Source organism: Pteropus vampyrus, unplaced genomic scaffold (genome assembly GCF_000151845.1).
Source record: "Pteropus vampyrus isolate Shadow unplaced genomic scaffold, Pvam_2.0 Scaffold394, whole genome shotgun sequence".
Classification (NCBI taxonomy): domain Eukaryota; kingdom Metazoa; phylum Chordata; class Mammalia; order Chiroptera; family Pteropodidae; genus Pteropus; species Pteropus vampyrus.
The window spans coordinates 2221253-2247167 of NW_011889175.1; the positions used below are offsets into that span (position 1 = coordinate 2221253).

General features: G+C 37.2%; 1 protein-coding gene across 1 annotated transcript in view; it reads left to right on the plus strand.

Moving 5' to 3' along the window:
- TANGO6 (transport and golgi organization 6 homolog) overlaps positions 1 to 25915 on the plus strand; it is a 129938-nt gene that overhangs the window by 39321 nt on the left and 64702 nt on the right. Inside the window, exons 10-12 of the mRNA XM_011380580.2 lie at positions 4632 to 4766; positions 11587 to 12090; positions 14271 to 14328. Coding sequence (XP_011378882.1) covers positions 4632 to 4766; positions 11587 to 12090; positions 14271 to 14328 — 697 coding nt within the window. The remainder of the gene's footprint in view (positions 1 to 4631; positions 4767 to 11586; positions 12091 to 14270; positions 14329 to 25915) is intronic.

A 25915-nucleotide genomic window follows, 5' to 3' on the forward strand; every position in this document is an offset into this window, starting at 1 on the left:
AGAATAGGATGACTATGTGAATTTTATTGATTCAGACTTTCTTTCTTAATAGGAAATAAAAGTAATAAAGTATAGGCAGTGCAGTTGCCATATTTTACTCCATTACCAGAATTAGTTGTTGGCGTGGTTGGTGAATAGTCAGTTGTAAGATGGTAGGATGATCACGCTGAAATCTGATTCTCCGGCTCTTTGTATGCTTCTCATTGTCATCTGCCTTCCAGTGTTGCTAAGCAGCGTTTCCTTACAGCTCCTGCTGAGAAAATGTGCAGCTGCCTGTCAGCTCCGGCTTATCACGACTGTTTAGTGAGAATTATGGTCATAATTTCAGTTCACCGACCCTTGTTACTCAGTAGGGTGATTTGTTTCTCCTGTGTTTATATCAGCTCCCTAAAGATTTTTTCATACAGACCTTCTGTTTTTGTCTCAGGATGCTAGTTGGAAGGGGAAATGGTCTAAAAACTGATATGGCTTGAGCTTTTACACTTATCTCTCTTTACTCCTAATTAAGGAACAATGGTTTTAGGCTGATACAAAAAGTGATTTGCTCCATTAAATTATCCTGCAGCTAAGGTTAAAATATATTAGGACAAAAAGAACCACAAAAAAATGTAAAATTGCATTTAGTAATCTTACTGCTAGTGATAATTTTGGTATGTTATTTTGAAATACACACACACATAGATAAGTTATAATTTCATTACTATCTTTAGGAACCAAGATTTTCAGTATAAGGAGAAAAGTGTTATAAAATAAAAAAAAAATGAGTAAAAACCCGATAATATTTAATTTCATTTGGAAGTATGAGTATGAACTCATGATTTATTTTTCTCTTTTTAAAAAATAGGTAATTCCTAGCTCGGTCCACTGTCAATGCCAAGAAGCAGTGACAACCCAGTAGTAATAAGCATCTTTTGTGCCAGATTATAGTTTCTAAATATCGTTTCCTACTAAAAGAACACAAAGCTTATTGGATTAAAGGTTTATTTGAGGTCTAGAGTAGGAATTGTACACTGTAAGCCTAAGGGCATCTTGTGGTACCTGAATGCAAGGAAGCTGTCTGAGATTAATGCAGTCATGTCAGTAGCACTCAGGAGCCTGTTTGAAGGGGCTGTCATTGGCCGTAGATAGGATATTTTGAGCATTAAAAAGAATAATGCCTGCAATGGATTGAAACACATCAAAGTTACAAAAATTTGATTCCCCACAAAGAAATTCCTTTTTGGACATTGTTGAAGGTTGCTAGGGCATTAACTAATCATTTTGTAAATTCATAAATGAAGACAAAGAATAAAGCATTTATCTTGCCTTTCCTTAGGAAATATATTTCAATGTAAGCAAATAGTCAATGAAGTAAAAACTTTCTTTATACAAGAATCATAGCCAAAAATTTCAAAAAGAGAACTAGAATATTGCATTTTGCAATCCTCTAATGAAATAATGGATCTAGGTAACAATCATCAGTATCTGCTTAAACCATTAAGGGTACTGTAATTAAACCAAATACACCTGAACCAACTGACCCTTCCCCGCAACCAAGCGTTTTATTATGAAAACTTTCAAATGTGAAAGAATTTAATAGTGAATACCTATATACCCATCACCTAGATTCTGCTCCTAGTATTTTGTTATATTTGCTTTATTACATATTAGTCCATGTTTTCATCTTTCTAGCCATCTCATTTTTGATGGATTTCAGGGTTAATGGAGATAGCAGTGTATGACCTAAATACTTCATTATGGACTGATTGATCTTAACATTACCATAAGTTGACAAGCAAACATTATATGCCTCCTGATGTAGTAGGAAATATGCAGCATCACCTGGGAAGGGTTCTTGCCAAAATAATAATATTATTAATAATAATAATAAAATAAGTAAAATTAAAAAAAAAGAAAACAGAACAAAAAGTCTCCAAAATGTGAACCTGAATCTAATCAAGGAAACCCAGGGCAGAGGAGTAAGTTAATGCCAGAAGGAAGCAATTGGCCAAATCCAGAATTTGGGAAATTCTACAGTACAAACGACCCAGTTTCTTCATCAAATAAATGGTATGAAAAAGGAGTAGGGCTGTTTTAGCTTGAAAGGGACTTAAGGGATGAATCAACTAAATGCAATGTGTGGATCCTGATTCAAACAAATGATATTTTTGAACAGTCACGAACCGAGTATTAGAAGATGTAAGGGATTATTATTGGTATGGTAGTAACACATGCTCACTGTAAAAACATTTAAACAAAGTAAAAGGGCAAAATTTTAAAATTAGGGGCTTCTGATTAAACATGGTGTATTGAACACGTGTTTATGGGCTCCCTTTGGCAACGTCAGGGCCAACAGAGCAGGAAAGAAGACAAAGCACTGTATTTCAATAAAACTGCTAAAAAAATTTTTTTAAAGAAAAAAATAGAAGCAAGCTACTTCTCACTGCAGAGGCCCCATGTAAGCTCCAAAGATGGGACTGACTTGAGAGCTTAAAACAGGTTGAAAGGCTCTATTAGCTTCTGTAGACCCCTCAATTCCCTCCGCAACTTCATACAACCATCTCCTCTCCCCTCCCCAGCAAAAGACTGGAGGTTTATTTTTGAGAGAGGTTGAACCCAAGAGACCCTGAACTTGGGTGGTAGAAGTGAACTGAAAAGCTGGAGGATTAAGTTGATGTCCACATACTCAAGTCAGGTCTCAGCCCCCTTCCTCTTGGTTGCCTGTTAACAGCAGGTTCATGCATCTCCATAGGGTTATTGTGAGATTAAGTGAGTTAGTACCTGTAATGTGTCCAGAATGATAACTGGTAAGTAGTAAATGCTTAACGTTGTTATTAAGTTGTTATTCAATTAACCAGCTAAATAATTAAAAGTGGTAGCCTCTGTAGAGCCAGATTCAGATGAGGAGAAATGAGATTAGGCCCTGCTATTTTTCATTATAAACTTTCAGGAATATTTGGCTTTTTAAATTAGGCACTTTTACAAAAAAAAATTAAAAAGTGAAAGTTTCTCCCCCTTCTTCACAGCATACATAAACTCTAGAACAGGCTTTAGTCACATACCTGTCCTTGTGGCTGGCAGTCCCCACCTGAATCACAGGAAATGAATAGGAGGGGGAGGAGCTGTTGTACAAATGGATATAGTGGTTTTGTTGTTACAAGAAAGTTTGGGGGAAAGTTTACTTCAGAGATGACAATAACAGCTGGCTATTACATTAGTTAACAACTCCCAGAGTTTTTTTTAACATACAGACAGACAAAGAAAGCTTCCTTCTTAACAAAAAGGGGATGATACTACTGGTTTTGCAATATTTAAAAAATATATATTGTGGAGAGGAACTTAGAAAAAGTCAGAAGGCTAGATAGTTCTATTCCAGTAATTTAACAATACTGGGGAAAATAGAAGCCTCACAAAGAGTGCTTTAGAAAACTCCTTGAAGGCAAAAATAGGTGGCCCAAGATGGTTGATACAGTAGTTTTTCTAGAAAGGACAAGTGTCCTTAACTTCTAGTATCAATACAGTCCTAGGATAGAGAGAATGATAAAAATTGCCATAACCAGGATTGTTCATTTTAGTAAGTGGAACTTTTAATAACCTTTTTAATTTCCTGCCTTGTTCCAAAAGACAAGTGTTAACAAGCCTTTTATTTTTATTTTTTTATTTTAAGCTTGCAATAAAGATTCTAGCATAGCATGCGGTTTGCCCAGAGAGTTGAACATGCAGGTTTGCCTGGTATTTAGAGGCTTACTATGACCTCTCTCAGCCATTTCATTTTCAAAATGACCTTTCCCTTTTGAGCTATTAATCCTAATATGCATGTGTGTCTGTACACGTGTGTATGTGTGCGTATGCACATGTGTATGTGTATGCTGTCTTTATTCTAAGGCGTTTCTACTTAAGGTGATTAATCCGTGTGCAGCTAAAATGATGCTGACCAAATTAATTCAAAACTTAGTTGTTAGCCAAATGCTATGTCAAATCTTATTTATGAATAATCTTAATCCTTTAAAAATATTTGCTACTTAAAAAATGATTGGGTCATTTTTACAGATTCTTTGAAGGCACTGGCTTCAAGATAAAATTGAGCGCCTCTTCCACCATGCTTTGTTTACTAGAATTAGATTGTCAAAATGGCAGGGGTAGGGAAAGAAATGCATGAGAAGGAAATCTTAGGAGAAGCAGATCTAGGACCTTCTAATGGAAAGAAAGTAAAAAATCATTTGTTTTAATTTCCCATCAAAGTTCATGAAAAATAAAGGAAATTAGATTAGTATATTAAAACATTTGAGACAGTATAATTGGGCTTTCTCATTTATTGATCGTATGGCCTTGAGCAGATAACCTCTTTAAGTCTTGGATTCTTCATCTCGAAATGAAAATAAGAGTACTGACCTCCGAGAGTTAATATGAGACCTAAGTGAAATTGTGCATGTAAAACACAGCACCATGCCTGCTATACAATATCAGTAGTTCTTGAAGGTTCTTGCTATCATGATGTCGGTGAAGAAGATGAGGACTTAGACGTAAGATGTGGAGAGAACTTTGAGATTTTTTCTCTTACTCCTCACTGATTCTGTGAGACTGACATGGTACTTACTGCACTTACAAGGCACCTAACTCCTCACTGATTCTAAATCCCATTTCTGTGATAGGTGGTGGACTTTGTAGCAGCAACACTGCACCGAGCATGTGCAAGCTTGGCCCACCAGACAGAGAGCACTGTGGAATCACAGACACTGAGCATGTCCATGGGGCTGGTAGCTGTCATGCTGGGAGGAGCTGTTCAGGTGAGTTGCAGACATAAGTCAAACTTGAATGGAAGGGAAAAGAAAGAGAACAGGAAAACTATTGTTTCCCTTCTATACCCTTGTGAGAAATAAGAATGGATATTGCATTTGCATATAGGAGAACCAGGATAAACAAGTCAGATTGTTAATGAGAATTGTCTCCAAAGTAGAGGTCCAGAAAATTGTGCCACTTCTACCTTGTCACTTGTGCAGAGTTCACCATCAGAAGGGTAGGGCCTTTTCTGAGTTGGTACAAGCTTGATTTAGAAACACCTAGCACACAATGTTTTGCATCCATGGAGAAATCTCTAACCCTCTCTGTCATGGCTCTCCAAAGCTTGTCGCTGCTGTTGTAGTCAAGGAAAACCTTTGTAATCTGCTGGTTGCTTAAGATTCCATCATTTTTTAGTAATTCCATTTTAGCACAGGATCCATTGTTCAACCCATGTCATGTAGCATGTTAAAGCTTTGTTTCCAGTGTATGTATCTTTTTATATACTTAATTTATAATCTTTTATTCACTCAAAAAATACTTACTGTATACTTGCCATGTGCCAGATAATGAACTAAAATGCTAGAATACAGCAGTGTACAGAGCAGACATGGTCCCTAGCCTCATGAAGCTTATAGTCCAGTAAGAGAATCAGATACCAAATAAGTATTCAGAAACATACTTAGAATTGAATGATGTGCCTCGGAAGAGAAGTGGAGGGTACCAAGAGAACATAGCATCCATCCTAGGCTGGGAAGGTCTCCACTGAGGAAGTATAAGTTTAAGCTAAAATTTGGATAGGAGTTTGGGAGTATGTGTGGTGCAGATGAAGGAAACTCTTCCAGTTAAAGAAGGCATCCTGTACAAAGTCTGGAGAGCAGGAAAGCTTGGTATGTTTGAGACACCGATAGAAGGCTGGTATAGCTGAAATGTAGAGACCAAGGAGTCAGAGTAGTGCCAAACAATGTGGAAAAGTAGGCATGTGTGTGAGACTGGTTAATTACATACCACTTTAGGTTAGGAGACTACAAGAAGACAGAATAGGCTTAGTACAAGTATTATGAAATCTAACTTGAAATCAGACTGGCTGTAACTCTTAGCAATGAGTAGGGAGCCTTCTGCGAATGGATTTTTGAGTTTGAGGATTCAAATCTGATACTGATTCTTGGTATATTAGAATTTGCCTCTCTCTGGCCTGTCCGTATGGGGAAAAGGAATTCTATTTGGACCTATTGTTAACATGAAGCCCATTTCTCGGTAGATTTACTTAGCACTCCTAATTTTATATTTACCATGTAGTTTGAAAAAAAAAAAACAGTTTGGGTTCAGTTTCTACAATCATATTATATACTTGCTGTTAGAACTGTCAAGGAGGAGTTCACCAATGGAATAATTTTTGTTAAATTGTATTGTTTTTGGATTTAGCTGGCCTGATTAATTTGGGTTTTTTTGTGGCTCCGTATTAACTTGAATAGTCTTTGTTTCTGTAAATTGAGAATGTGATTTTAAAAAAATTTTCTTTTCTCTTTTTTAACATCATTGCTAACCATATCCCAAATGGAAAACAGAACACAGAAACCTCCATTTTCCTTTCTAGAAGCCCATTGTTGAAGTGCTGGCTGTGTAAATTAGTCATATTCTGAGAGTGATTCACCTGAGTTATGCAAATGTGTATCCCTTACCTGTTCCTGCCCTTCCATGAGCCATCTTGACTCACTGATTATATCCTGGATTCTTCTGACTTTGCAGTTACTTAAGTGAACATAAACATGTCACCCGTATACTTTTGCCCTAAATTTATTATTTTTTCTGTTTGATTCATGGATTTATAAGTGGCTTCTAGAGTAATGAAATCTAACCTGAAATCAGACTGGCCGTAACTCTTAGCAATGAATAGGGAGCCTTCTGCGAATGGATTTTTGAGTTTGAGGATTCAAATCTTATACTGATTCTTGGTACGTTAGAATTTGCCTCTCTTAGCCTGTCTGTATGGGGAAAAGGAATTCTATTTGGGCCTATTATTAACATGAAGCCCATTTCTTGGTAGATTTACTTAGCACTCCTAATTTTACATTTACCATAGGTTTTCTGTCTTTGTATTGGAAAAAAAAAGTCATGATTCTGAATTGTTTTTACATAATCATTGTCAGCCTTAGGGTTTTTTGCTTCAGAGTCTAGAAGATTATACTGTACCTATTCCCAATTAGGATTCATTGTTTTAGCTAATGAAATAGAACCTAATAGCATTTGAACCTTTTTTTCCTCTCTAATTTATGTAATTAAGGTGATTATTAGGACACAGCTTCTGGGAAGGGGAGTTAATTTGGAGAAAGTGTAGGTTTAAGACTAACACGACAACTGTAATTCCGAATTCATTTTGTAAATTTCAGGGTGGGTCATCAGTAAAAGGAACATGATGTTGGTAGCTTCCCTGTCTCCTCAGAAAGCAGTTTCTGCCTTATGTTCCCTGGCCTGTTGGGTCCCCTGAAGCCCCGTAGCACCTGCAGCACAGAGTTCACCTGAGCTTTGAGGCACAGGTGGTGTGCCTGGGATTTGAACCCAAATCTTGAGATCTCATACCACATTTTATGAGAGTATCATAGAATGAACTCATTCGAGAAATATTTATCAAGCACCTCTTCGCCCTTCTGGAGCTTACTTTCTAGTAGCTGTGATTAATCTGATGAGTTCTTAATTGTTTTTTTAGAAGGTTCTTATTTTTCTACCTTATGTCTATCTTTATGTATAGCTCAGTATAAAACAGGGCATATTGCACGCTGACTTAAAACCAAAGTAAAAATAACACTGGTAAATAAATTCAGTGACGTTATGTAAATAAGGATCCAGACATAAAAACTGGCCAGCTAAATATCTAAAGAAACATAGGCAATAAACAGAAATGAGAACACAAAGAATAAATATAAGTGTTTTTCAGAATTAGAAATTATTAGGTCAGAAGTTTATTGCTTGAAGAGACCCTCAAATTCTTCCAAAATAGTCATTTTCCCTGGAGCAGGATAAGGCAGGATGAGAGTTATGCCTGCCCCATAGTGGGCTCTGTAAAGTCTCAGGTGGGGCTTTTTCAGTGTGTACTGCCCCGCTCTGGCTGTCATACCAGTTCTCATGCATCCTTTAGAAGTACCTTCTAACTGGTTCACTCCTAACACCCTGAAAGAAACCGTAGATGTGGGCTGACACAGCTCTGTTCATTCCATTCCCAAAGTATTCTAGAAACTGGGAGAGAGGCAGCTGGATAAAGAAATCTGTCACTCACCTGTGGGCTGTTCCTTCAGGCCTCAGGGCTTTTACACACAATTCTGAGATTTCTGCTGAGAAGCAGTGACAGGAGTAGAAATGAGGGCTTTATGATCAGTTCTAAATTTTGTTGGTGGCCCTTGGTGACCCTTAAAAACTAATTAACATTTTAATGCTTCAGTTTTCTCATCTAGCAATTAAGTGAATATTATTTTATACCTCAAGAAAACTTTTTGAATATTTATGAACAAATAGCTGGCACCTGTAGTCTTAGATTTCCCTGATTATTCTAATAGTGGGAAATCTATAGGCTTATGAAGCTGAAAATATGCATTGCTTTAATTGCCTTATTAGCTCCTATTCGGAATCCACATACCCGCCCATGGTGATTAGAGAAGTTACCCAGTTTAATAAGCTGAATACCCCAATGACTAAGAAGTTTGAAAACAGGGAGAAAAGATATTTTGTTTTGTTTTTAATAGACTTTAGTTTTCAGAGCAGTTTTAGTACACAGAAAAATTGAGCAGGAGGTACGGAGATTCCCTATATACCTGTCCCTGCACATGGCCTCCCCCACTATCAACATCTTGTAACAGTGGTATGTTTGTTACAATCGATGAACCTACACTGACACATCATTATCACCCAAAGTCCATAGTTTCCATTAGTTTATTCACCGTGTTGTACACTCTGTGGGTTTTGACAAATGTTTAATGACATGTATCTACCATATGTAATAGTTTCACTGCCCTAAAAATCCTCTGCGCTCTGCCTGTTCATCCGTCCTTTCCCCAACCCCTGACAACCACTGATCTTTCTATTGTCTGCACAGTTTTGCCATTTCCAGAATGTTACATAATTGGAATCATACACTACGTAGCCTTTCCAGACTGGCTTCTTTCACTTAGTAATATATATTTAAGGTTCCTCCATGTCTTTTGTGGTATGATAGCTCATTTCTTTTTAGTGCTGAATAATATTCCATTGTCTAGATGTATCACAATTTACTTACCCGTTCACCTACTGAAGGGCATCTTGATTGCTTCCAGGTTTTGGCAGTTATGAATAAAGCTGCTATAAATATGTGTAGATTTATATTTGAACGTAAGTTTTCAACTAATTTGGATAAATACAAGGAGCATGGTTGCTGGAACATATGGTAAGAGTATGCTTACTTTTGTAAGAAATTGCCAAACTATCTTTTTTAATTTGTAATCCTTGATGACAAGGGATGTTGAGCATCTCTTCTTATGTTGTATATCTTTATCTCTTCTTTGGTGAGGTATCTGTTCAGGTCTTTTGCTTACTTTTTAATCGGGTTTTCTTTTTGCTTATTGTTGAGTTTTAAGAATTTTTCGTATATTTTGGATAATTGTCCTTTATCAGATGTGTCTTTTATAAATATTTCCTACTAGTCTATGGCTTGTCTTCTCTTTTTCTTGACATTGTCTTTTGCAGAGAAGTTTTTTTTATTTTAATGAAGTCGTTTATCAATTATTTCTTTCATGTCATCTAGATTTTCTACTGTGTTATCTTGTAGGAATTTCATAGTTTTGTATTTTACATGTAGTTCTGTGATTCACTTTGAGTAAATTTTTGTGATGGCGTAAGGTCTGTGTCTGAATTTATTTATTTTTTGTATGTGAATGTCCAGTTGTTTTAGCACCATTTGTTGAAAAGTCTGTGTTTTCGCCACTGTATTTTGCCACCTTTGCTCCTTTGTCAAAGATCAGTTGACTGTATTTATGTAGGTCTATTTCTGGACTCTCTGTTCTGTTCCATTGGTCTATATGTCTTTTTTTTTTAAGGTATTGTATATAATAGAAATGAAAGAGATGGTATACTGTAGATATAAGTAGATGTTCCCATTTCAGATGCTTAAAGAAAAAACAAAAGTACATAATACTACAGAGGCACTGCATGAAGTCTAACATAAAAACACTAGCAAAATTATTCTAAAATGTCCTTTTCAGTTACACATAGATTACTGATAAAATTGACTCTTTTCTTAGATAACATATACCTTAACTCTGGACATATATATTCTCTTCTCCCCTTAATAGGTGGTAACATCAGAATGGTCAGTTGTTTTACACATGAAAGTAAGCTAACATATGTTGCAGAACTAGAAATTCTACCTTATGTCAATTTTGCATTAGTTTCTAATTGTTTAAACAAAGAAATGTGAGGGGAGTGTATGGTGAAATTCTACAGGTACAAACCTGTCATGTACCTCAGGTTTTCATTTATTTGGGAGGAAAGTGGTGGAGAAAATGAACAATAACAATTCTGTGGATCTGTGGATTTAATAGTGTAAAATGAGAACATTATATAGGTCCTATGAAAACAGTTGGTTAATTGCTTCATTGGTTGGATAATGAAATGAGTGAATGAGTAAGTAATAAATATCCTTTGTTCTAAAAAGGATTTAAGGCCTTCAAAATTTTCAAATAATCAGGGCCTCATGAAGCCTTATATGATAATTTTTCCAGTATTTTCAAACAGAAAAGGATTACCACTGCTTCTTCTTTTGCCACTGACTGTACACTTACCTTTCCTAGTAAGGTCTATGGCATTATTAGAACAAAGTTTCTAGAGAGAAGAAAATCTTACGTAATTTTCACTCCCACTTTCTAGGAGAAATTCCCTTTTGTCAATTATTGTCCCATTCCCTTCTGGACCTATGCTGCCCTTGAATGCTGGCCAACCCCTTTAGATCATATACTTAAAAAAGCTTTGTTCGTTCAAGTGAAACCTTGTAGGGTGTTGGGTAAGAGTGTGGACTCTAGAGTCAGACTTGTTGAGTTCGCATTTTACCATCTTCTGGTCGTGTGACTTTGGACATGTTACTTAACTGTTCTGTGCCTCAGTTTCCCTGTTTAAAATGTAGATAATAATAGTAACTAGATCATAAGGATGTCAGTATTTGTGTGTGTTTTTTGTTTATCATATTTATGTTTAAAATTTTACATAGTACTTACTATGTGTCAGGCACTAAGTACTTTGCTAACATGAACTCATTGTTTATGGCAAAAGGTACATAAAAGTCGAAAATACAATAATACGATAAAAAGATACAACAAAGGTCAAAATACAATAATCTGAAAAAGAATTTCACCATGTGATTGGATATTAAAATCTGATATGGTAAGAATAGCTGTAGAGATAAACTGTTTAATGGGTAAGTGGGTACAAAGGATGTAAATAGGCTGTTCACAGAAAAAGAAATGCAAACAGCGAATAAACATGGAAGGATGCTTAATAGTGCTGTTAGTCTGGCTAATGCAAATTAAAACTATAAGATACCTTGTTCTGCTCATCATATTGTAAAAATTAAGAGTAATGCTGATGTATTATTTTAATTAGAAAGTACCCGTATAATTAATAAATTTTTTTGTTGTAGTAATTATTCAACAGTAGTTGTTGAGTGCCATACTCAGGCTATGTGTGGATTACATCAGGAACAAGATTTAATCCCTGCCTCTTTTACTCAGGATATGTTGCCTTTTGCTCAAGTAATATTAATGTATGCCCTGTTAATTTGAGTTTGGCATTTTTCATTTCATTTTGTAGTTGAAGTCAGGTGATTTCGCTGTCTTGAAACAATTGCTGCCTCTGTTGGAGAAGGTCTCTAACATATACCCTGACCCTGTCATCCAAGAACTCGCTGTAGATCTCCGCATCACCATCTCTACTCATGGAGCGTTTTCCACTGAGGCTGTCAGTGTGGCTGCCCAGAGTACTCTGAACAAAAAGCATCCAGAAGGGAAAACAGAAAGGCAGCAACAAACCAACCATGAAAGATACACTGATATGTCTCATAGCCACCTTGAACAACAGAAAGCCAACCAGACAGGCCTGAAATCTGATGCTCCATTCACTTCTCAGGATGTCAGTGAACCTGGCACTACTACAAACCAGAAGTCTGGAAGCATAACCACAGAACAGCTCCAGGAAGTTCTTTTATCTGCTTATGACCCTCAAATTCCAACACGGGCTGCTGCCCTGCGAACTCTCTCTTGCTGGATAGAGCAGAGAGAAACAAGAGCCTTGGAGGTGCAAGAGAAGCTTCTCAAGGTGAGTAGAACACACCATCAATACACACATCTGCAGGAGGGGCGGCTTCCGGGAGCTTTGACTGTGTATTAAGCACTGTCCTGGGCTCCCCTTGGAAACTGTAGTTGTTCTGAGGAGGCAAGATGTAGACACAAGAAAGACTTAGATAACCACACAAGGCTAAATGGAACATGAACAGAATACCAGAATTTTTACAGGCAAGAAATGCTGTGGATAGTCAGGAAAAGGAGAAAGGTTGAAATCTGGAAGGAGTAGATCTTGATATGACCTTAACAAACTAGTAAAGTTAGTGTGGGTGAAAGAAAAGGGGATGGAACAGCAGGAGTGAATTCCCAGAGATGGAAAAGTACCTTTTTGATAAATAGGTCCACCTTCAACACTGTGGCCCAGCCCAGATAAGCCACCTGTTTTCTCTGGGCCTCTTTTAGAGGGGCATTGGCCAGAACTGGGTTTCCTCCCCTCTTCACCCTTTATCAACGAAAAAGCTGTTCTTTACATTGTAGATTTATGTGGGAGAATATATATGCTTAGCTGGGGATTTTTTCCCTTTTGTAGAAATTGTCCTGACCTCAGTATAAGTTAGAGGTTAAGAGCAAAGGATCTAGAGACTACTGATCAAATTCCAAATCAGTTTCTTAGACAAGTCACTTATACTTTCTGAGCCTCAGTTTCTGCGTTTGTAAAGTAAGGATAATAATAGGACCCTCTTTATGTTGAAAGACTTAAAATCATCCATGTAAAGCACTAATTATAGTGGTAGGCACATAATAAGCACCAAATAAAGGCTACTTGCTGCTGTTATTATCTCTTCCATAGACTTTAGCCATTAGACTAAGAATTATAATTCTGATTGAATACATTTATCTTTAGTCACTGAAGTATTAGAACCAACAATATAATAATAACTGCTGTTTATTGAGCCAGGCCCCTATACCTTTCAGATGTTGTCAGTAGTCCTCACGACAACTACAATATTGGTATTATCCTCACTTTATAGATGAGAAAACTGAGGTGTGGAAATGTGCCAAGGATATGTTGTCATTTAAATGTTGCCGAAAACCTCAAATTATATATCTCTTTTGAGTAATCATTAAATTATCCCATCATACACTTATTTAGATGGCGAATGCAGTGAATATCTTTGGAATTTTCTTTAACTTATTTAACCTTCATCTGCTGTACATAAATAGTCATCAAATCCTATCAATTCTTTTTCCAAGGAGTCTTTTAAATCTCTCTCTCCCTCTTTATTCACATGGTTACTACCCTAGACTAAGCTTCCTTTACTTCGTACATGATCCCTATTCCTTCCAACCTGGCCATCTTCCCGGGTGAACTAATCTTAGGCTCTTCCTAACATGCAGCACATGTGGAGGCCAGCAGCATCAAGTTGGTATCAAATATCTCTGTGCCAGAGAAGGACGCATCACTACATATGGAACAGACACCTCCAGCTTTCCCTAGGCATGAAGCAGGAGGAACATGGGCACGTGGCCACTGTCTTTCTCTGCCCCCCATATTAGAGCCTAATTCTAACATGTCACTGTCATATCTTCTAGATGAGCAGTACCCACAGCAGTTGACATGCCCTGGTGGTTTCCTAGATTGTAAAATGTGTTGAGATTAATTTGTTACTAATGTCAATGTAAGGGCTAAAATTTGAAAAGACTTTAAAAAATAAATTAGAACAGATTTAAAGTTATCAAATTATAACATCTCTGTCTCTCACTTGCATTTCCATATGCTTTCTGACTGTTAGAGAAAAGGATCAAATTATAGCAAATGTGCCATCAATTGGGCATAGCCCCAAACCTGGCCTCTTGTGTTCTTGTGTGTCATGGCCTATAGTCTGTCATGTTGGTATATGAAAATGTTTTCCACCGTGAGCTGTAATGGAAAAAATGTTGAGAATTGTTCTTCTGGATTTTGGTTTCCATGCCTACTCCTGTGTATTCGATTACTTCAAGAACTATCTCTTCTTAATCACTACTCTTTTTTAACTATTGTAGAAATGGGACTTCAAACTTATATACTGTTTTCCCCACAAGACTTTAAAGTCAAACCAGTGTCTAGCTAAGACAAACAAGAAGAAAAACATTGATTCTTTTGAGGCTACCATAAGGGTCTTAATCTTGCTTGCTCTTTGTAAGTCATATCACTGCTGTGTTTTCTGGTTCCAGATATTTTTGGAGAACTTGGAGCACGAAGACACCTTTGTATATCTGTCTGCTATTCAGGGTAAGTTAGTCCTGGTTAAAAGACTTTGAGTCCGTGGACCAAAGAATATATCTTGTAGATTTGCACAAAATCTCTAAAATCCTAGAGCCACAAGACTGCTGCTCATTCTGTCTAGTTTCCTGTCTCCTACTGAGGTCTTAATTTAAGTCACAATAATAAAATGCCTGGAGGGTTCCCAAAGGGTCCTGATAGAGTTTCAATCTCTCATAATGATAAGGAAGTCTATATTTATGTTTACTTATCCTATATATTAAATCCTTTTTCCTCCAATTCAAAGAGGTAAAGAATGGCTCACATAGGAGTTATTACATTAACTTTTTATGTATTTAACTATTGTCAGTATGCACTTTTGCTCTCTCTTCAAAAGAATCTCAGGGTCTTTAATATTTCTTCGTCGAAAGATTTTTTGCAATACATTTATTTCTCTTTTGTGATCCTTTGTTATTCTCCGCATCTCCATTAATTTTTGGATTCTAAATCTAGAAAGGGGCCTCATGAAAAGCGGGTAGAGAATTAGGCACCCAAATGGGTGAGAAGTAGACATGGTGAGGTCAGAATTAACTCACGGTATCTCTTGGCTCCATCAGTGGAAGATAGTCATTAAGATCTAGGGCTCTGGAGACGAAAAACTTGGATGTATCTCCCATTCTCTGCTTCTCAGTTGTATGAACTTTGGCAAATACTAAATCCCTCTGGGCTTCAATTTCTTAGCTATAAAAAGAAGGCTAAATAGGAATGCAAAATTGTACATTGCTTTGGAAAACAGTCTGGCAGTTCCTCGAAAAGATACACATAGAGTTACCACTTGAGCAATTACACTCCTAATTATATACCCAAGAGAAGTGAAAAATATGTCCACTCAACAACTTGTAAATGAGTATTCATAGTAGCCAAAAGGTAGAAACAACACAAATGTCCATCAGCTGATGAATGGATAAACAAAATGTGGTATATACATACGATGAAATGTTATTTGGCCATAAAAAAAAAATAATGAATTAATGAAACATCCTACAGCATGGAGGAAACTTGAAAACATTATGTTAAGTTATAAAAAGCCAGTCACAAAAAAACACGTATTATATGATTCCTTTATATGAAATGTCCAGAATAGGCAAATTTACATACAGAGAAGGTAGATTAGTAGTTGCCAAGGGCAGCAGAAGCGGGGTGTTGTGGAGGGAAGGAGAGAAAGGGTTGGGAGGTGATAGCTAAAGGGCACAGTGTTTCTTCTTGAGGTGATGAAGACAGACCTTCTAAAATTGATTGTGGTGATGGTTGCACAGCTCTGTGAGTATGCTAGGAACCAATGAACTGTACACTTTAAATCAGTGAATTTTATGGTACAGTGGTCCACCTTTATCCACGGCGGATAAGTTTCAAGACCCCTAGTGAAACCTGAGAACCCTAATCAACTTCTTCAACTCTGCCAGAAATGTGGCAGCAGCTTCTTCATTGGCAAACACAGCCTCTTCAGTAATTTTCATATTTTCAGCCCAAACCTATTTCCAAATCTGTGTAACCATCCCTTACTTGTGTAAATGGCTTGGTGTCACTCATTTCAGAGGATCCTTTACTGAAGTTTTCATGTAGGCTCAATGCTTTCTGGAACAACACATTGCCATCAGTCAGAATACGTTCTCTGCTTATGTCTTCTACCCAAAAATTTAATGTCTTTTCCATCTGAACTAAGTACTTACCATGTATTGTGGCCATAACTTTTGCAGTTTAAGGTATGACGGCAACTGGCATGCATTTCTTTTTCCTTCTTCACAGTGTCAGAGATAGAAGATTCATTCTTACTGTAGATTTTAGCAATCTCAGCATATAATTTTTCCTTTCCTTATCAGATTGAGAACTTTTACCTTTTCATTTGAAGCACTTCATGCTTCTCTTGGAATGTCTGAATTGCCAGCATCATACTCTTGCACTTTTGAACCATTATTCAGTGACATAAAGGTTACTTGAACACAAGCACTGTGATAGCGTGACAGTCAATCTATCTGATAAATCTTATAACTGAGAAGGCTGCTCAGTGACTAATGGGCGGTAGCGTACACAGTGTAGGATATGCTGGACAAAGGGATGATTCATGTCCCAGGCGGGATGGAGCGGATGGCACAAGATTTTATCGGGTTACTCAGAATGACGCATAATTTAGAATTTATGAATTGGTCATTTCTGGAATTTTCTATTTAATATTTTTAGACTGTGGTCGATTGCAATAACTGAAACCATGGAAAGAAAACCGCAGATAAGGGGAGACTACTGTTCTTCTGTTGGATTGCTAAGTAATAATGTGGTGTTCTATGTAACTTCTTAGATCTAAAGCTTCAGTAGACTGATTTTATCAGTTATTGCTACGTAATCTACCCCAATACTTAGTAGCTTAAAACATCAATCATTTATTATCACTCCCACATCTGTAGACCAGTGGGGTTCAATTGACCTAGGCTGGGCTAGGCAGGCCAGCTCTGCTTCTCCTGTGTCTGCTGGTCAGCTGCGTGACTCTGCTGAAGGTGTTCCTCATCATCCCAGGATCCAAGACCTCCCAGGCATGTTCCCATAGTGATAGCAGAAGTGTAGGAGAGCAAGGTCTCTTCAGGCCAGAGCTTGGAACTGTAATCCTATCACTTTTGCCTCATTCTGTTGGCTAAAGCAAGTCATGTGGCCTAATCCAAAAGACAAGGGGTGGAGAAATATACTCTGTCCCTTTACTAGGATATTTGCTCTGTGACTGCCAAGTCACAGAGCAAAGGGCATGGATGCAGGGAGGGGTGAAGGATTGAAGCCAGTAATGTAGTCCTTCACACTGATGTGTTCTGTTTATCTGCAAAAGGCAAGGTTCTCTGCAAGCACAAAAGCATGCACAGGTACTTACTGGCTTCTTATTTCCTGGTATAATCTGGGTATAATTAGCTCTCTACAGACCTAGTAGCTAAAGCTTAAGAGAGAGTGCAAGTGGGGAAAGTATATAGTGATGAAGGCCTGAGCCTTGAGATTCATTCTTTATTCAGCAAACATTTATCGTGCACCTACTATACACAAAACACTTTAACAGTGAGGTGTTGTGACCAGGTTAAAAAGCAAAAGAAAATTCTTCAAAGCAGACAAAATGATCACCCAAAGAAGTAAAAGGACAAATAGGTGCGAACAGAAGCCGAAAGAGTAGAGGATTTCAAGAGACAAGTAATGACTGCAGCTGAGAGGCTGAAGAGTCCAGGAATTGAAATAAGCCTGGGGGCTCGTTAGGGTTCCGGAAGCCATGTGACAATAATGGTACTTATGGGAATCAAATAAATCAATGAAGTGAGAACCTAAAATGCCTATAACTATTAAGTCTCAGAAAACTAATCATCCTGTACCTTTCCTGAGAAACTGTAATACTGTCAAGGAGATGTTTCTCATTGTTTCTTTTTTTAAGACTGGGTTTTCAGGAAGCCATGGTGTGTCATTTTAATGTGGCAACATTACTATTTGGAATAAGCTTCTTAGCTGATTAACCCACAGAGCTCATTAGCCCCTAGGCTCTGCTATAAAAATCACAACTGTTGGTTTTGTGTTTGTTTTTAGTAATTTTAATTGGTGTGCTAATCAGTTAGCAGCTAATTTGATGATGAAGAACATGAGAAGTAGAGGTGTAATTTCTGTTCTCAGCTCCCCTCGATGGACAAGTTTGAATTAATTGATGTTTTTGGTGTTTGTAACATGCACTTAATGGGCAGGGCCTCAGGTGAATTTCCCATTAAGAAAGGAAAGAACTGAATTTTCCCACCTGCATTGCCAATGTCCTTTGCCCAGGCCTAAAGCACTCCAGGAGCCAAGCCATTCTGGGCTTCCAGTCAGACGAGACCAGCCTACTTGTAAATGTCCTGTAGTACTAGGGGCTCCTGGTTGTGGTTTGAGTAGCATTAGTTTGGGGAAGTGTGCATGTGAATGTGTGCTTTAAGTGTTCCTTTCCTAGGCTGCCTTAAATGGTTCGCAGTGTACCTTTTGCCTAATTTATTGATATTTTAGATTTCTTTTGTAATTTCTCACTAACTTTGCAGTCTAGGCACAGAGCAGAGGGAAATTAAGCTCATTCATTCAACAAATATTTATTGATGGCTTATGTAGGAATTTCTCATGTGTGTATTATCTGTCCATCACAACGATCTGAGAACTAAGATCCCTGTCAGTTGTATTTTAGTTTTATGAAAGACTGTCTGCATCTCCTTTTAGTCCTAGTGAGAAAGTGATACTTGGTTTAGTTCTCATAGCAGAGCTGATTTCATACTCAGTAGCAGCTTTGTCAGGCAGAGAATTAAATACCAAGTTGCTGAGTTCCAGTGATAATTCAGAGTTTACTAATAGGTAAGACTTAATCTTAGACTATGGTCATTAAGTGTTTCCCCTTTTTAGACTCCTTATATATTATTTGTTCATTATTTTGTTATTATCATACAAGTTAATACAGTCTCATTGTTTAAAACCATTTTAAATGACGAGGAGGTATATAAGGTAAAAAGTGGAAGTCTTTCTCTTTTCCAAAATTGGAGTTAAAATATGTCCTTAAATGTCCCATAGTTTATAATCAATGTACTGGGTATTTTTTACATTTTAATTTTGAAATAGATATTCAGTGATGAATGTGATAAATAAATAAATGATATTCTTCAAATAAGATATTATAGCCAGGTTATTTATCATACTGTGGGTATACTCATTAGTCCTCTTAGTCACTTTCAGTTATTTAAAGAACATTTTGAAAGCAATACCAGAAATAGATGTATTTCAGGGATCCAAGTCATCCCCAACAGTGTCAAAAGGATTTTTGGAAAAAACTACCAGGCTCATTGGGGAAAAAACACACACACACACACACACACACACACCCCAAAAACCAACAACCAAAAAAAAAAAAAAAAAAAAACCTAGGCTCTGAGCCAGTCATGGGAGGTGAAAGTAAGGCAGTGTGTGTAGTGACGAGAATCTAGACATCTTGACATGCCCAAACTAATCGCACAAACTCTTCCACACTCTCTCTTTCAGAGAAAGCTTTTTATTTCTGGCAAAAGAGCCAAGGGGAGGGGAAGGCAAAGGGCTCAGAAGAGAGGAAGGTAGACACAAGGTAAACTTGTTTTTACAGAGTTTCAAACTGAGCAGGATTACAAATCTTAACTTGTCAGAGGCTGAACTCCCTATCTCATTCTCAAATTTCTACTCAAGTAAGATTGGGAAACCATTAACTGAAAATAATTCTATCCCTTGAAGAACCATCTAATTGGATCTGGCATTGAAATTTGGAATACAGCCCTGTGAAATGTATCATCTCCATTTATGTCCTTGAAATGGAAAGATTTCTTTTATGTCCTGACCTGGTTTCTGTACCACCTAATTAATAAATGAGCATTTAGCAAATGTCTCATATATGCATCTCAGTAAATTCTTGAAGTAGTTCTGGGAAGTAGACATTATCCCCATTTTTTAAACTTCTTATTTGAGATACAATTTATATACCTAAAATTCACCTGTTTAGAATTTGCAATTCAGAGATTCTTAGTATATTGAGAGTTGTATAACTATCACCACTGTCTAATTTTAGAACTTTTTCATGATCTCAAAAAGAGGCCATACCCATTATCAGTCACTTTGCATTCCACATTCTCCCTGGCCCCTCACAACCACTAATCTACTTTTTGTTTCTATAGGTTTTCCTATTCTGAACATTTCATATAAATAGAATCATACAATGTGAGATCTTTGGTGTCTGGCTCTTTTGACTTAACATAATGTTTTTGAGGATCATTCATGTTGTAGCATAGATTGGTACTTCATTACTTTTTAAGGCTGAATAATATTCCATTGTATTAATTAACTGTATTTTGTTTATCCATTCATCAATTGATGTTCATTTGGGTTTTCACTTTTGGCTATTACGGATAATGCTGTTATGAATATTTATGTACAAGTTTTTGTATGGACATATATTTTCATTTCTCTTGGGTATACGCGTATGAATGGAAGTGCTGGGTCATATAGTAACTCCATGATTTACCCCTTGAAGAAATGCCAAACTTTTCCAAAGTTGCTGCACTATTTTACTTTCCCACCAGCATGTATGTGGATTTCAGTTTGTCTGCATCCTCACCAATATTTGTTATTGTCTATGATTTTTTTTCAACTTTATTTTATTAGTTTCAAGTTATTGTCTGTGTTTTTGATTCTCATCTTAGAGGGTGGGAAGTGATATCTCATTGTGATTTTGATTTACATTTCTCTAATGACTGATAATGTTGAGTTTCTTTTCATGAGCTTATTGTCCACTTGTATATCTTCTTTGGAGAAATATCTTTTGAGATTATTTGCCCATTTTTAAATTGGGTGATTTGTCTTTTATTGAGTCATAAGAGTTGTTTATATATTCTAGAAACAGATTCTTTATCAAGTATATGAGTTGAAGATATTTCTGCCAATATGTGGGTTATCTCTTCTCTTACTAATGATATCATTTTGAGCACAGAATTTTTTATTTTGATGAAGTCCAACTTATCAATATTCTCTTTTATTGCTTATATGGTTTGATGTAATTTCTAAGAAATCATTGCCTTCATTATCTTCAAGATAATGAAGATTTACTTCTGTGTTTTCTTCTAAGAGTTGTATAGTTTTAGCACTTACATTTAGATCTGTGATCATTTTGAGTTAATTTGTAGATATAAGGTGAGAGATCCCCCTTTTACAAGCTGAAGATTCAGAGACTTAGATTAAATCCCTTTTCCAAGATTATGTAGCAAGTAATTTGAACCATGTTCTTGGCCTTCAAATCTTGTTTTTTCCTTCCCAATACATTATATTACTTCTCTAGAACTTTTCAAATAATGATAGAAATTGGCTCTGTTGTCATGCTTTTTAAAATGAAAAACAGATATGATTATCAAGAATACTTATTAAAATTGAATAATGCTTAATCATCTAGAAAATTTTGATTCTATCAGCAATTCTGAAATACAATAAAAGCAGATATTATAATCCTTCTATAAATGAAGAATTGACTTGCTTACAGTCATAAAAGTTGGGAGAGTGGTGGAGCTGGCACCAGACCCATTTCTTAGGGATTCTCAGTCCACTGTACCTTCTCTTACTACAGCCCAGATGATATATGTGATGCCTCCCCTCCTCCTCCAAGTCAGAGACTGCATTTCAAAGCCCAGAACACTTGAGTTTTATATTAGCGTTGTTTTGGGGATATCTCTCCAGTGTTTTTCTGTATCAACTGAAGATAGTTACATTCAGATTTACATCGGAATATTTAGTAATTTAGTACTTTTACCTGTAAGTAAAAGATGAACTGGCTGCTTCAAGGTTAGTTATTTTCACTGTCCAAGATTGCCTGGAAAATAGTCATATAAGAGAAATAGCAGTAAGTACTAAAGAAGTTACCATTTATTGAGTGCCTATTATGTACCAGTCACAGCAACCCTGCAAGTTAGGAAATATTATCCCTATTTTACAGGTGAGGGAACAGAGGTTCAATGAGGTTAAGAAACTGGCTCAAAGTGACACAGATACTAAGTGACAACATCAGGATTTGAGTCTTAAATCTCTCTGGCTCTGAAGACTATGCTCTTGTCATAGGGAAAAATAATCCTTGTTCCTCTTCCCAAGGTACAAGGGCTGAGTTTTCAGGTAGTCTTAGGTATAGGAGAACCAGCCTGCCTATGGGAAAGCACTACACATCAACCCTCTCTGTAACTTAATACGCTGACGTCATGTGCGCTTGATTTTTTGGTGCAGTTTTGCTCATTTAGCAATGTGTACAGCATTATCTTTTAAGCTATCTTTGTGTGTATCTTTCAAACTTATTTTCTATGAGAGTGTGTTGCCTCACACTGCTGGCCCTGCTTCCTGCTGGTTGGCATTATTGTTTCAGCATTGAGGGCGTCAGCACCTTTTTAAGAGCATCAGGAAAAGGGCTTCAGATATCAATCCTGGGATTAATGCAGTTGAGATCGTGGGTTACGTAAACATGTAGTTCTCTGTATAGAACTTTTAATATTTGTTGCATTTCTGATGGTGGAAATGTGAAATGGTGCAGCCACACTGGCAAACAGACTGGCAATTCTCAAAAAGTTAAACATGGTTACCGTGTGACCCACCAATTCCACTCCTAGATATGTACCCAAGAGAAATGAAACCCTATGTCCACATAAAAGCTTATTTATATATGAATGCTCACATCAGCATTATTTATAATAGTCAAAAAGTAGAAACAACCCAAATATCCATCACCTGATGCATGGAATGCATCAATGGAATGTTACTTGGCAATAAAAAGGAATGAAGAACTGATTCATGATATAACATGGATGAACCTTGAAAACATGGTAAGTGAAAGAAGCCAGACCCAAAAGGCCACACATATTGTATGATTCCACTCATATAAAATGTTGAGAATAGACAAATCTGTAGAGACAGGAAGTAGATTAGTGGTTGCCAGAGGATGGGAGGAGAAGGGGTTGGGGAGTTTCTTTTGGGGAGTGATGAAAATGTTGTGGAATTAGATGGTGATCATTGCATACCTTGTAAATCACGGAATCATGCATTTTTAAACATAAGAAAGAAACTTTAAAAATTCAGAACAGTAGTTTTTCATGGTGCTCTTAGGACTCTGAAGGAGGGATGGGCAGGATTTAGACCTGTGCTCATGGAGTAAGGGGATGAAGGCTGAAAGAAAAGCAAAGATAGGAAGACATTGAGGAGCGAGGCAGATCTAAAGGAAGATAAGCAATTCAAATTGTTGGTGGAGCAGACTGGGCGTGAAGGGAGAGTGGGATTAGGCCGGGGTGCAGGAGCTTTTGGAACGCCAGGACAGCTGAGCTGCTCTGGGGCTTGTTATTACCAGCCCATCAGTGGTGTCTCTCTTGGTGATGGACTTCCTGGATTTGAAAATACCATGCTTGTTAATAGTTATTATATTTCCTTTGTTCTTATTTTCACTTACGATTTATTGAGCACCAACCACGTATCAGGTGTAGCTTACATTGTGTCACTTACTCCTTATCACAACCCCGAAGACCAATATCTTTATCTCTCCATTTTTCAGACAAAGAAACCAAAGCTCATAGGTTGTTACCAGTAGAAGGCCAACCCCTGAGCAAGAGAGTCTGGCGTCAACTCCAGAGCCAAGGCTCTTAACCCTCTCTGTGCTTCCCCTCCTGTTGCCATTCCATTTTCTCACCTGTATCAAATCATCATGGCCTCTGCTCTTGCAGACAGTAAAATTAAGCCATGGAACCAGTGGATCCTGACATTTTCATCTAAGCAAGTAAATACTTAATTTGCTAGTTTCCTTCACTTCAAATCCTTTATGTCCTATTCATGTAAGCCAACTATCACAAAAGCAGGGTTTACTACCAAGAGGGCTATTGTGATATACCTTGGGTTAGTGTCAGTCACTTAAATGTCTACAAGTCATTAAGAAGATGTGAGTACCTTCCCTGGAGAACAGCTACTTAAATCTTGCCCTGGAGTCACCCTCTCTTTAGTTGAAGGGGAATTTGAAGGCAAGTTAAGGAGGATAAAATAATGAGAGAACTCACAATTAAAATAGCAAGTTCCTCTTTAGACTTATCTTTAAGTACAATATTCCTTTACTGTCTAAGGAATCAGTTCGTTTTACTAGAACTGCTTTGAGGTAGCAGCTGGAGGGGGCACCCTGCTCTTGCTTTTCCCTCCCAAACTAGAGAGCAGGCAGCCTACATTAGCCTTCATTTCAAATATAAGTTAAAATTCCAAATCTCACCAGACGTGACTAAGATAATCCTTGAAGCTGTTCATACACTTAATAGGCACAATTATATTTTTTATTAACCCTAACATAGTTCCTTTGTTGCTGAATCATACGTTTAACATTTTTAACTCATTAAGGCATCAATTTCCCCCTCTTTGGTCATGCTGAGATCTTGGGTGGTGATGGAAAAGTGCATTTAAATGGTGTTTGTATCATTTTGGAAACTTTTTTAGATTTTTACAGTAGATTTTTAAACTTGGTTTTATTTCTTGACCTCATGGTGCCTCTGCTGTTCCTGAGGAGGCTGGAAGGTTGGGAATGAATTGAGCCTCAGGGAATGGATCATAGACAAAGAGCTACCAAAGGCCTAATTAGGTCATCTCTCCCTTCCACCTGCCAGGGCATGACCGCTTAAGTTTTCTTTCTTAGGAGAAGGCTGTTTTAGAAGCCCTCTAGCTCTTCATGTTCCATTTTGTTCTCCATTATTGGTGGCCTGACTTTAGTGACAGAAAGAATTGTAAAATATCTTTGTCCATTGATTTTTTTTTCTTAATGGTTTAAAATATTCGTTCATTCATTCAGCATATTTACTGGACACTTACTATGTGGGAGGGCACTATGCTAGATCCATTGCTGAGAAAAACAGTAATGCACTGCCTTTGTGGAATTAACAGTCGGAGGACATGAAGGTGGGTAAATATTAAATAATCATACACATGTGAAATGTCACTTTGATGGGTGCTGTGAAGAAAAGGTACACCATGATGACAGAGCCTGTCTAAAGGCCATTTTACCTGACAGGGGAAGAAGAGAGTGACCCATAAGCCGAGATCTGGTAGAGGATTAGGAATTAATCTAGTAAAGAAAGGAGGGAAAAGTGTTCCAGACTGAGGGAACAGCAAAGCAGCCGTGCTGTGGCAGGGAGGAGCCTGCAACCGGAAGGACTGCATGAATGCCTGTGTTCTGCAGGACCCTTGGGAATCAGTTAAGAAGGGGTTGGCCAGGTGGGCTCAGAGCACCAGGCAATTCCATTCTAACTAGAGGGCTCTACTTTTCTCTTTCATTGAGCCTCTTCTAAAAGTTTCATATGAAAACAAGGTTCTGTTGTTTTAAAAAATAAAGGGACAGGGCAGGGGAGGGCGGGCGGGGATTTTAAAACTCTCTGTCTTAGGCCATCTACTTGACCTAGCAAGGAAGTTTTATAGCACATGTCATATGTGATGTGTCACGCCACACAACACTTTTCATCACCTCTGCTCACCACTGTCAAGAGAATGCTGTCTTTCTTTAAGCCTGTTTTCATGAAATGCAGTATGTTTGGCTATCTCCACAGATCTCTGAACTCAGTTGTTCAACGCACAAGCCTTTAGCCATTACAAAAAGCATTCTAATTGCAGGTGAAAAAGGTAAAGACCATATGGAGTTATTTTAGGCCAGTGGTTTTCAAATTTTTTTTTTTTCAGCCGGAGAATTCATTTTTCAAACGAGATCTAACATGAAGGCATTAAAAACTCAAGTGATCTTTATTTTCTTATTTGTGTCTTTTTTTTTCTATATTTTTTCACATTTTCTAGTACAAACACTTATTGCTTTTATAATTAGAAGATAATGTTTTTTAAATTATGTGGCTATGTAGGAAAACTGAATCATTTCATGATAACAAGTTTCAGGGACTAGAACAGATTGAAACAGATGGCTCCCTCTGTTGTAGTACCCCCTGTTGACCTTTTTACAACTAGGGATTACTAAATCACAGGATGACCATGGCTTTTTCCCCATGAATTTATATGATGACAGTAGAAACCTTACTGACAA